We start from the raw sequence: 12,910 nt of genomic DNA on the forward strand, positions 1-12,910 counted from the left end.
ATTTCAAAATTGAAAGTTATAAAAAATTAAATAAACTATGGTACATCCAGACAGTGGAACATTATTCAGTACAAAAAAAGAAAAAAGAGCTATTGAGCCATGAAAAGATATGGAGGAAGAACCTTAAATACATAGTGCTCAGTGAAAGAAGCCAATCATACAGTGTGTACAGGCTACATACTCTGTGATTCCAATTATACAACATTCTGGAAAAAGTAAAACTATGGAGACAGTAAGAAGACCAGTGGTTGCCAGGGCAGGGGAGAGGGAGGGATGAATAGAATAGGTGGAACACAGGATTTTTAGGGCAGTAAAATTATTTTGTGTGATACTGTAATGGTGGACACGTCTTTATGCATTTGTCCAAATCCATAGAATGTACAGCACCAACAGTGAACCCTAATATGAACTATGGACTTTGGGTAATAATGATGTGTCAATGTAGGTTCATCAATTGTAACAAATATACCACTGGTGGACGATGTTCATAATAGAGGAGGCTATGCATGAATGGGGGTAGGAGATATATGAGAAATCTCTGTACCTTCTGCTCAATTTTGCTGTGAACCTAAAACTTATTTAAAAAAATAAAGTATATTAAAAGAAAAAAAATTAACTTGGGTCAGAAATAAACATTGAAAAGTAAAGTGAGGAAAATATCAATATTCGTAGCCATTATTAAAGATAAAATTTTCATGTCTTTTATTTATAAAGAACTCATACAAATCCATAAGGCAAGCCCTGAGTCCCCAATGAACTGGAAAGAGAGCTTAAGAGAACAAGCAAGTGCCCCAAGAGAGACTTTTGTACATATACTTTTGTAAGTATTTATTTGAAATTTTCTGGAATCCCCAGATTCAGTAATGTACTACCAATGCCCGTGGAAACATACACTAGAAGAGAGTGTTTTTCTTCTTTTTTTTTTTTTTTGCCATTATATTATAGCTGTGTAATCCCACCTGAGATAAAAATAGTTTAAAAGATAAACAGAGCACTGTAAATTTGCATAGTTTTGAAGTTTCTTTGAGAGAATTTTGAAAGACTTTGTTCTATGTAATCAGTTCCCTAAAAAAAAAAAATCTTTTTTTTTTTCAGGTGTAAATTAATTATTTGAAAGCAATTGAACAATGGAGCCAGACATCATTCGAATGTACTCTTCATCCCCACCACCACTAGACAATGGAGCTGAGGATGAGGATGATGATGAATTTGGGGAATTTGGTGGGTTTTCCGAAGTTAGCCCTTCTGGTGTAGGGTTTGTTGATTTTGATACACCAGATTATACTCATCCCAAGGAAGAGTTTGTACCTTCAAACCATTTTATGCCAATTCATGATTTCTCAGAAAATGTAGATAGCCTTACAAGCTTTAAGTCCATCAAAAATGGTAATGATAAGGACATCACTGCTGAACTTTCTTCTTCTGTGAAAGGACAGTCTGATATTTTACTTTCTACCACCAGCAAAGAAATAATTTCACCTAAAACTTTAGATACTTCCATTGATCGCATAGAAAGTCCAAGAGATTTAAATAAAGTAGTGGAGCAGAGACAGAATGTTGGAACACCTGAAAATTTCTCTCCAGGAGATTTTAGAACTGATATGAATGTTGTTCATCAAAACAAGCAGTTAGAGAGCTGCAATGGTGAAAAGCCTCCTTGTCTGGAGATTCTAACAAATGGGTTTGCAGTATTGGAAACTGTAAATCCTCAGGGAACAGATGATCTGGACGCTGTAGCTGATTCAAAAGGACGAAAGCCTCTTAGCACTCACAGTACTGAGTATAATTTAGACTCTGCACCTAGTCCTGCGGAGGAATTTGCAGATTTTGCCACATTTTCCAAAAAAGAAAGGATACAACTAGAAGAAATAGGGTGTGCAGTTTTAAATGATAGAGAAGCACTTACCATTCAGGAAAACAATAAAATTAATAGAGTCAATGAACTGAATTCTGTAAAAGAAGTGTCCTTGGATAGAAGCATTGGCGATAAAGGAGACAGTGCTGGAGAGGATCAGGTTTGTGTTTCAGAAATAAGCATGGTGAGTAATGGAGCTTTCACCAGTGAAAAACAAAGCCTTCCAACATTGCAACAGGATGAATTTTTAAATTCAAGTGTTCAATCAAAGGCTTGGAGTTTGGTAGACTCAGCTGAAAATTCAGAAGCCAGTAGGAGAGAACAATGTAAAACTGAGGAAAAACTTGATTTATTTACTTCTAAACGTGCTGACCTATGCATGGATTCTACTCAAACTTACGATGCTGATGATGAAGTTGGTTCTTCCAAAGAAGAAAGTAGAAAGTGTACTGATTCCCGAAGCCTCAGCATTGATCCTACAGAAGAAAATGTTTTGGATGATTCTATGAGTGTAAAAAACGATGATAGTAGTAATGACTTTGTGACTTGCAACGATACCAATGAGGATGATTTTGGTGACTTTGGCACAGCCAGTGGCACGACTCCACCTTTTGTTACTGGTACACAAGATTCAATGAGTGACGTCACTTTTGAAGAGTCCTCAGAGCACTTTCCACATTTTAGTGAACCAGGTGATGACTTTGGAGAATTTGGGGAATCAAATGCTGTCTCTTGCCCAGAGGAAATTATATTTACTGAGTCAGTTCTAAAACAAACTTCTGATAGTTTATCAGAGGGATGCAGTTTGGCAAGAAAATCTACTGGGACAGGCACTGAACCTGTTTCAGAACTGAAAATTGGGCAAGAAGGTGAGTTTGGAGATTTTGATTCTGTGCCAAATATTCAAGATGACTGCAGTGATTTTCAGGACTCTGATGATTTTGCGGACTTCAGTTCAGCTGGTCCTAGCCAGGTTGTAGACTGGAATGCTTTTGAGGATGGACAGAAAGATAGCTGCTCTTGGGCTGCTTTTGGAGACCAGCAGGCTACTGAATCTCATCATCGAAAGGAAGCCTGGCAGTCACATAGGACAGATGAGAAGATTGATACTCCAGGAACCCCCAAAACGCACAGTGTCCCTTTAGCAGCTTCCAAAGGAGCAGTTGCTGGTGGTCATTTACAGGAAACAGCCACTTCAGCTCAGGTATTTACTCATTTTCTCTATTTTGTATGACATATTAATTGCTATGGAGGTTTCTAATTCAGCTTTTCAAAAAGTATTTTTTAATTGGGTACCTGTTAAAGGCGTCTCTTTATGGTACACAATGCTTGCCAGATTTGGTAGATTAGTTACATGTTTCACAATCATTTGGTTAACGTTAAAGAGACATTCTTTTTTTTTGTTTGTTTGTTTGTTTGTTTTTGTTTTTTTGCGGTACACGGGCCTCTCACTGTTGTGGTCTCTCCCATTGCGGAGCACAGGCTCCGGACGTGCAGGCTCAGCAGCCATGGCTCACGGGCCCAGCCGCTCCGCGGCATGTGGGATCTTCCCGGACCGGGGCACGAACCCGCGTCCCCTGCCTTGGCAGGCGGACCCCCAACCACTGCGCCACCAGGGAAGCCCCAAAGAGACATTCTTTTAATAATGCTTGGCAAGATTTTTCTTTATCTCAGTAGGTTTCTTTAATATTTACAGAAATATTAAATAATCATAATCATCAACTTGGTTTTTTGATAAATATAAATACCACTTATGTAAAAATTCATTAATCAGTTAGTGAACTATTCCAGCAAATCCTTCAGTTTTTACCTTTATAGTGATTTTAAAAGAAGGTTAAACTGAGATTTCAAAGATTTTTTTAAGCTTCAGAAAATAATGTCTCTTAATTTTGTCTGTCAAAGACCTAGTTTTGATTACAAAAAAGAGCAAGCAGAGTTTGAAACCTCAATCTGTGCTGAAGGCTATAGGGACTGGAAGGATAGAAAAAGAATTTGAAAAAAGTGGATATGGGCCTCATAATTTAACAGCTAATGAAAGGCCTGAGGTGAGGGTGTCAGATGGATTAAGGGTTAGAGCTAGAACATGCAACAGCCATAGTTGACTTAGCCATACTGTGACTATTTATTTGCTTATAATTTCTTGCAAATGTATATTTATGTTTACTCTTAGGAAGTAGGATTGTCAGGAATATTTTTACCCCTTAGCCCCTGTACTTTTATCCTTTTCTGGTCCAGATTCTTTCAGAGAAGATTCATTAAGATTATTTTGACCTAAAGTAGCCCCTAGAGGTGCAGTTTGATATCCAGATTGTTCCCCAGTCCTGAGTTGTACCCTGTGCTAAATTTAACCAGGGGTATGGAAGAAAGCACTCCCTTGAATATAACTGCTTTTTATTGATATATGTAACACTTGGTCCACAGGCCTATTTTAAAAATACTGAGAATAAAATCAGAATCTATAAACTTTGCTTCTCCAATTATCTTTTGCTAAGCAAACCATTTTCAATTGGAAATATTTCCAGAGTCTGTTAATTAAAATAGTTATACATAATTGCTTTGATATTGCTGATACATTAAGATATTGTAGAAATTGTGGTACCACCAGTTGGAGTGCACAGCTAATCACTTTTCATTTGACATTGAGTGTCTGAATAGCTTAATTTGCTAATTCAGTTATTACATGGTTTGGCTAATGTGTATTATTCCTGTTGAGTAATTCATTATTGAGGCAGAAGTTTACAATTTTAAACAAGGAATGAATTAATTATATAATGCAAAGTGAAGACTGTTGGTTTTTGAGCTAATCCTTTCCCTGTTTAGTTTCATCTTATTAGAGTATAGGGTGACACTAGGATAATCATTAATTTATAGCCTTAGAACTTTTAACATCATCATATAATGTATTTTTTAAAGTATGACCACTTCAAAAAGGAATTTTTTGCATCATATGATTGAAGTTATTTATGTGTAATCTGATAACTGGATATAGGAGGAAATAAAGTACAAGGGCTTTATGGAATCTTACAGATCTGAGTTTGAATATTGACTCAGAGTCATAAGCGTTATGATTTTGGACAAGTTACTTCTGAACTCAGTTGTCTGTAAAAAGGAGGTAATATCTGTTGCAAAGGACTTTTGTGAAGATAAAATGACAGTAAACGTTAAAACGAGTGAAAAATCTATTGAAAAATAAGAATCTTGTAGTATGATTCTATTTTGTAAAAATAAAACAAAAACTATATGGATTGTGTCAAGATGCTTTGACTTCCTGAGATTTGTCTGGTTCAGTCCTCAGGCTTTTCTTTTTGCTGAATGGCTATGCAAAATGAGCAGAACTTGGAGATGCATGTTGGAAAGGAGAAACTGCTGGAAGGGGGCTAGAAGAGAAGTTTGGAAGGAAATTGAGGTGGGGAAATGGAAAGTGACTGAGCTGGAAAGTGACTTCCATTCTTATCCTTCTGTTGTAAAGGAGGGTTGTGACCTGTAGTTTCTTCCTTTTCCAGAATCTGCTGGAAATGCACATTACTCTAGTTCTCTAGGAGAGGATTAGATTTATTAACATTTTTCTTAAAATGTTTCTCCTAGTTGCTACCATTTTGGGGACAGCACAGAAATCCTCACATATTAATGACACTAAAAGTTAGATTTTTTAATCATAAAATGATTTATCCCTGTTGAATCTTACCTGGATACAATTCTGTCTTGAACAGAGTGCCCGCAAATTGTTTTGACAGAATGTTGTGAGAGTCTTTTAGAATTCAGAGCTCAGTTAATTCAATTAAGCAAACATGGGGAACAATTCTTTGTGAAGTCAGACAAATGGTATAGTTGTCATTTCAAATTTCTTTGACTTTTTTGCTATGTATGTGACATTGTCCAGGTCCCTGTTTTTTTAGTACTTTCCTTTTTTCAGCCTACCAGAAGGATATCTTAACATTTTAATAAAATATATGTTCCCTGGGTCAAGAGACAATCAATTATTGTAACTTTATTGCTGTAATTGGTTACTTAGGGAAAAGTCAACCAAGAAGAAATCTTTGAAACTTATAAAATGTTTTCAGTCAAGCCAATTCTCAGATGGTGAGTCCAGCAAGCCTCAGAGGGTTCAGGCCTTGATGTAAAAGCCATAATGACCATTTATTGAGAAATAGTCTTCCCCTTCAGTGAATATTTTTTTCTGAGAACGCAGAGTTCAGTTTATTTCATTCTCCTGTTAACATTCTTATAAATTGTAGAGAAAAGCAAGTTAGTGGTATCTCTACTGTAGAAATTGGAAAAAGGTCAAAATTATTCTTCACTTTTGGGGCTGAGATTTAAAACAAAATAAAATGACAGTAACAAAAAACAAAAATCTCCTTACTTTGAAAGCAGTTCTTTTTCCAAAAGACCATTACATGTATTGTTTTAACGGTTTTTTTAACCTGTTAATGTTCCAGAAAGGAACCTTGATTGAAATAGCCAAGATGCCTTTTCTTTGGTATAAGGTAAAGGAGATAATGTCATGAGCACTGCATTAAACTCTGAGCTTTTGTAAAATTTTCAAAATATTGCTCTGGGTGTTATTTGAGAATTTAGGTAATTGGTAAGTAATCTCCTTATATTAATTGGCTATAGAAAAGGAAGCTATGAGTCATTTTCTTTTATTAGCCATCTAGTTGATAATGTTACTGGGAAAATGTTATTAGAAGATTTATCTTGAGAGCTTTAAAAATTGAGTATCACAAAAAGGAAAAAGAAGAGAATCACTAATACTTTGGCTTATGTTATTTTGAGATTAAGTTATTGGTTTGTTCACCAGAAAGTCAGCATTCTCAAACTGAGTGTAACTACATTTTCACCTTCATTTATTTAATCACCTGCCTAAGATTTGTGCAGGTTTTCCTTAATGTGGGTGAACACCTGAACTTATGACTGAAAACATAAGTAAGCAACAAAATAAAGAAATTAAGTGGTCAAAAAGTACAACCTTCCAGTCATAAAATAAATAAGTCCCTGGAGGTACAATGTACAGCATGGTGACTATTGTTAATAATACTGTACTGTGTATTTGAAAGTTGCTAAGAGAGTAGTTCTTAAAAGTTCTCATACGAGAAAAGAAAAATTTGTAACTATGGTGACCATTTTGCAATATATACATATATTGAACCCTTATGTTGTACGTATGAAACTAATATGTCAATTATATCTCAATTTAAAAAAGAAAGAAAGAAATGGAGATTTTGGCCATGTAGCTCTTTGCTTGCCTGAAGTATTTGGACAGCAATTCCTTTTGTTATTTTTCCCTCAGAAAATTTGAAATTCTGTCTTTAATTCCAAAACAGATAGAAATACTTTCTTAGATTTATCCAGAAACTGTGCAGAAGGGGCAAACTATCTTTTTAGAGCATAGTGAGTACTACAATTGGTTACTCTTCTTACATAGCTTGAAACTGGGGATTGATAAGTATACAGTTGTAGACTGTACTTGATATCTTACTTAATATTTAATGGTGGTAAGGCATAAGGTATCCTCTTAAATGGAAGATTAAATTGCCCAGTGGATTTTATGTTTCTTCTAAACTTCCACTTAAGAACAAGACCTAATTCTATCAATATTAAAACTATTGACATTAATCAACTACTGTTTATAAGGGAGAAAGGAAAACTAACTAGAAATATGTTGAAGGAATTTTAGAAATTACCCTAAAATCAAGATACTTTAAAGGGGATATGCCTTTGAGTGGCCTCAGAACCAGTCTAGGATCCTCAGTGCTGGTCTTATACACTCCTTTGGAAAACTGAATGAGAATTTCAATACACAATCTTTTTATACTCTACTGTAGTCATTTACAAAATAGAGGTGTATTAATCATGGTTCTCCAGAGAAGTAGAACCATGCATGCATGCATGCATGGAGAGACAGACAGACTGACTGATGTATTATAAGGAATTGGCTCATACAATTATGGAGATGATCACTAAGTCCTAAGATCTGTAGTCCGCAAACTGTCTTCAGTTGATTGAATGAGGCCCATCCATACTAAGGAAGACAATCTGTTTTACTTAGTCTACTAATTCAAATATTAATCTCATCCAGCAACAACCTCACAGACATATCTAAAATAATGTTTGACCAAATGTCTGGGCACCCCTTGGCCCTGTCAAGTTGATGCATAAAATTAACTGTCACAAGAGGGAATGCCAAATATCCATATATACCTTTCAGGATTTTTGGAAGACCTGTAACCTGTTTGTAACTGAGCCACGTCAGTTGAGAAGCTCTGCATTAGATAATATGACTTACTTGCACCAGTGTATAAAATGAAAGGGTTTTCTTCCTCCAAACCCAGACATGGAGATAGGACAGAACTGGGAATGAGTATAAGTGAATTCATGCATAGTGCTTTGCCCTCATTGATGAATTAAAACATTGGGTAATCATTTTTGCTTTTCCAGAAACACTGTATGGGTTGAAAAAAGTAAAATATAGAGGGATTCAAGGTAAAAAGGACCCTGATAGGAAAACAAATATATGAGAAATGAGAAAATTAGGAAAGATAGAGAAATCCTATAAAAGCCAGTGTACCTTTGGAGAGTAGTATAGCTAAGACCACATATGACTTTTGTGAGCCCCTTCCCCATAAAAGATATTTAAAATTCTATTTTATAACTTGGTATAAGGTTGAGTATGTTAATAGTAACTATTAAAACGTTTTCATGAACCCCTAAAATTACTGTGGACCCTAGGCCCTGTGCCTACTGCATAAGTTGGCCCTGATTATAGTATAGTACCTAAAAATCAAGGCTCTGGAGTCACACTGCTAGATTTAGATCCAGCTTTCAGCACTGACTTGCATTAGCCACTTCTCTGAACCTGAGATTTAGAGAATAATAATAGTACTTACTTCAAAACTCATTGTGAAGATAAAATGAAATTGTGCATATTAAAGGTGCTTAGTGCAGTGTCTTGCACATAACTAGTGCTCAATAAATGTTAGCTGTTACTGAATAATCTCAGAAATGCACTTCTTAGAAAATGGTCTTCAAAGGTACAAGAGGGCTTCCCTGGTGGCGCAGCGGTTGAGAGTCCGCCTGCCGATGCAGGGGACACAGGTTCGTGCCCCGGTCAGGGAAGATCCCACATGCCACGGAGCGGCTAGGCCCGTGAGCCGTGGCCACTGAGCCTGTGCGTCCGGAGCCTGTGCTCTGCAACGGGAGAGGCCACAACAGTGAGAGGCCCGCGTACCGCAAAAAAAAAAAAAAGGTGCAAGAAATAGTGTTGCCAACTGGATTTTTTGGTGAATAGCAAAAAGTAATAGGGAGATAAATGAGAATTTGTGTGGGAGTACCCCTAGTTCAGCTGTATACTCACCTGTCAGACTATTTTGAGAGCAAAAATGCTGCTTCTGGCTAGTTTCCCTTAGAATAGATTTGACAGGTAGGAACTCTTCTGAGCCCAAGTGTGCTTGTCTGCAAGTAGCAGACCTTCTCCTTTGGCTTCCTAGCACTGGAAACGGTAGAGAAAATGAAAAAGGGAGTCTGGTACCTGTCTGGAAAAGCATTTGCCTTTCAACCCTGCATTTATCAGAGCCCCCTGTTCTTAAAATGTTTAATGGCCAGATATGCTGCTGTTTGCAGGTTTAGAATTTGATATGTGTTTGAATTGACAGACATGGCTCAATCACCAGTTTCCTAATTCCAAATACAAGGGAGAACTGATGACTATTTTTCCTCTTTGACTTTGAAGTTGAAGGCATTTGAAATTCAAGTAACTGGAGTGAATATTATTTTATTTAGTTTGCTATTTAGTTACTGTTGTAACCTCAGCTAAATATTTAATATGCTAAGTGTGTGTGTACTTATTTTGTTACCCTCACATTAATTTAGAGTGCAGCACTGGCTCTTTAGTAAAAATTTACTATTTGCTTTGTTGGAAACTATGAATAGTAGTGTTAGATGAATAATTTGCTTATGTACAGTAGAATAAATCGAAGTTTAAATAATATTTCTCTTTACTGACTTTAAGGCTATTGCATGTGTTAAACTACCTTGGCTGACAATGTTGAGGAAAAAATTGAATATATTTTAAAACAATTAAAATTATTTAATAATCTTCAAGAAACAAAAAAACCCAAAACCTTTACCAGTATCAACCTTTACCTTATTTATTTATTTATTTATTTATTTATTTTTGGCTGCGTTGGGTCTTCGTTGCTGCACGCGGTCTTTCTCTAGATGCGGTGAGCGTGGGCTTCTCATCGTGGTGGCTTCTCGTTGCAGAGCACAGGCTCTAGGCGCGTGGGCTTCAGTAGTTGCAGCGCACAGGCTTCAGTAGTTGTGGCGCGCCAGCTCAGTAGTTGTGACTCCCAGGCTCTAGGGCACAGGCTCAGTAGTTGTGGCGCACGGGCTTAGTTGCTTTGCGGCATGTGGGATCTTCCCGGACCAGGGATTGAACTTGTGTCCTCTGCGTTGGCAGGCGGATTCTTAACAACTGCGCCACCAGGGAAGTTCCAACCTTTACCTTTTATCTCATGCTCAAATTTTATGAGTTTTTTAAAATTGAGTGTCTAATTACAGTGTTTTGGGAAATCTGTTTTTTTGAAAGAAATTTATCTGCTTGGTCATAAGAGAAACTATTCTTATGGTAGGTTAGTTTCTCTTCTTCTGAGGGTTAATGTTAGTTATATTCTTGTACCTCTTCTACTTACCAAGTTACTTGGGCTATGTTCCATCGTATGTTTGAACTTTATTGTGCTTCTTGGGAAGTAAAGCATCTTAACACACCTCATGTGTGGTTTACACTCTTTGATTTTCATAATGTGATCAAGATTTAAGTCACAGATGCCAACAATCAACCAAAATGTTCACGAGTTTTCAAAATTTAAAATCCCCAAGGGGTAGCAGTAACAGGTTCTCATTATATAAGCAGCTCTTAACAACAGATATTTTTTAATTAGGTCCCTTTTTCCCAACTTGATAGGAGGATCTTGGGGAGGATGCAAAATATTTGGATTATTTAATTTCTTGATGTAATATGTTAGAAATTGATATAAATTGAGACAAGTATTTTCATAATGATTTAGAATGCTAAATAGTGGCGGAGAAGTAGCCTTAGTGAGATTTGAAACCTGGTTTTGACATTTATTCCTTGGCAGGCCACTGTGTCTGTATGTATCATCTATATAATAACAACAGTAGTGATAAAAGCTACCACTTCTTGAGCACACACTGGGTGTCAAGCATTTACTCCTCTAATTTATTATTCACCTTGTAAGGTAGGCCCTGAGAGCTCCAGTTTATAAATCCTGAAACTGAGTCTCAGCCCCTTGGGTCCACAGTCCTCTATTGAAGTGTTATAATTATATCAGCTATTTACTTACTGGAATTAACTAGTAGTAAATGAAATTTGGCATTATTTACTACCATGAACAAGATAGTAGCCCTTTTAGCATCAAACTGGTAGTTGGAATTTAATATACTTTAAAAAGTAAAATGTTAGGAAATTTAATTTTAATCAAAATCTTTGTTAATTCTATTAGCTGCTTTCTTGTTGAATTGTTGAGGAGTTCCTCCTTGTGGTGAGTGGTGCTGGTCAGTTAGTGGATTCTGGTTGTTTGAATATTTATTTAAAAAATTTATTTATGGCTCTACCTCTGGGGTCAGCAAACTATGGCTTAGCAGACAAATCTGTCCTGCCACCTGTTTTAGTAAATCAAGTTTCATCGGAACACACCCACACTTATTTGTTTATGGATGGCCTGCAACACGAAAATTATTCACTATCTAGCCCTATAGAGAAAAATCTACCAACTCCTGCTCTACCTCATTCAGCAAAAGATTTGAAGCAATTGACTCTAATATCTAATCCTAAAGACATATGGAACTTTCTTTTAAAATTTCCATGTAATTTTATTCTTTATGAGAAAAGGTTGGGAAGAAGTTTAAAACAAAGTTTAAATGTGATTGGGTTAAAATAATGTTCTATTTCTTCAAGTACATTCCACTAATTTGAGAATTTGCTCACTGGTATACCTAAGACCTAGTTATGTGTAATGATTGATCCAAATCATTGAATATGTTTTGAGATCCTTTCTTTCATCCTTAGATAAATGTTTTTTCTATCCCATTAAAAGGATAACAAAGAGGATACAAGAAAGATTCTGTTTTAATTTACAGAGAAATAAAATTTGGTCATATGTGAGTTTTTGCTTACCCTCCCTGCCCAAGAGGAGCCAATGCTTATTATGTTTCCAATTAGATGGTTATCTGATCCCTTTAAAAGTAATGTCTGTCCATTCCCTCTGTTGAAGTGAGTTAAGTATGGGTCCCCTTGATGCACTCAAGTTTCACAAGCCTTGGGATCTTGAGTCTACTCTTTACTGTAGGTTTCATAATTGATACTGAGAACCTTTTCCCATATCATATACATGAATATAATGAAGGTGTTAAACTTTTGTAGAGATAGCAGAAGAGTACCCTGAGACCAATTATGCAGTGTCAAGTTTTTTGCTCTGATACTGCTTCCAAAAGAGATTTTGTTTTGGAAAATATGTATGTGAAAATTTTTCCTTTTGTTTTTAATTTTCCTGTTTGCTGACTATACTAAACAACAGAAATCAAGCATTAACTTGTTTTGTTACTTGGCAGGAAGTACCGCCATGATGTGGCATTTTCTTGTACACAGGATGTCATTTCAGTAGTACACTTAATCTTCCAACAAGTTTTGACTTAAAAGTTTGTATTCCTAGTTGATGTTTAAGTAGTAAGGTGAGCTGAGTTGAAAATATTTTACATGTATCTGAAATAAAGTTAGGAAAGTGGGAATAAATGTTATTGTAGGTTACATGTAGACTAAACCTACTAGTACCCCCAAAATCTAAGTTAATCTAAATCCAACAAGTTTTAATTAATAAAAATACTCCAAAAATGCCAGTGTTCTCAGAGAAAATACTCTAGGGGATATGCAGGCTTTGCTTGGAGGAAAGATAGTGTACTATTCAGAAATACAAATATGCACACCATAGAAGAGTAGAGAAATGGAATTTCTAAAAGATAGCACAGATCATCAAAATGATA

At 36.0% G+C, this 12,910-nt stretch overlaps 1 protein-coding gene across 5 annotated transcripts in view; it reads left to right on the forward strand.

Annotated features, from left to right (window-relative positions):
* Positions 1–12,910, forward strand: part of AFTPH (aftiphilin) — a 64,356-nt gene that overhangs the window by 25,967 nt on the left and 25,479 nt on the right. For 4 of the 5 annotated variants that reach the window (XM_027131832.1, XM_027131833.1, XM_027131829.1 and 1 more), the window contains exon 2: positions 1,096–3,059. In XM_027131832.1, coding sequence (XP_026987633.1) covers positions 1,128–3,059 — 1,932 coding nt within the window. In that variant the 5' untranslated portion in view covers positions 1,096–1,127. Of the gene's footprint in view, positions 1–714; positions 821–1,095; positions 3,060–12,910 lie in introns of all 5 variants that reach the window. The other variant, XM_027131830.1, reaches the window with a different exon arrangement.

The sequence above is a fragment of the Aethalodelphis obliquidens genome, unplaced genomic scaffold, assembly GCF_003676395.1.
Source record: "Aethalodelphis obliquidens isolate GAN/ISIS:26980383/991018 unplaced genomic scaffold, ASM367639v1 scaffold40, whole genome shotgun sequence".
NCBI classification, from domain to species: Eukaryota; Metazoa; Chordata; class Mammalia; order Artiodactyla; family Delphinidae; genus Aethalodelphis; species Aethalodelphis obliquidens.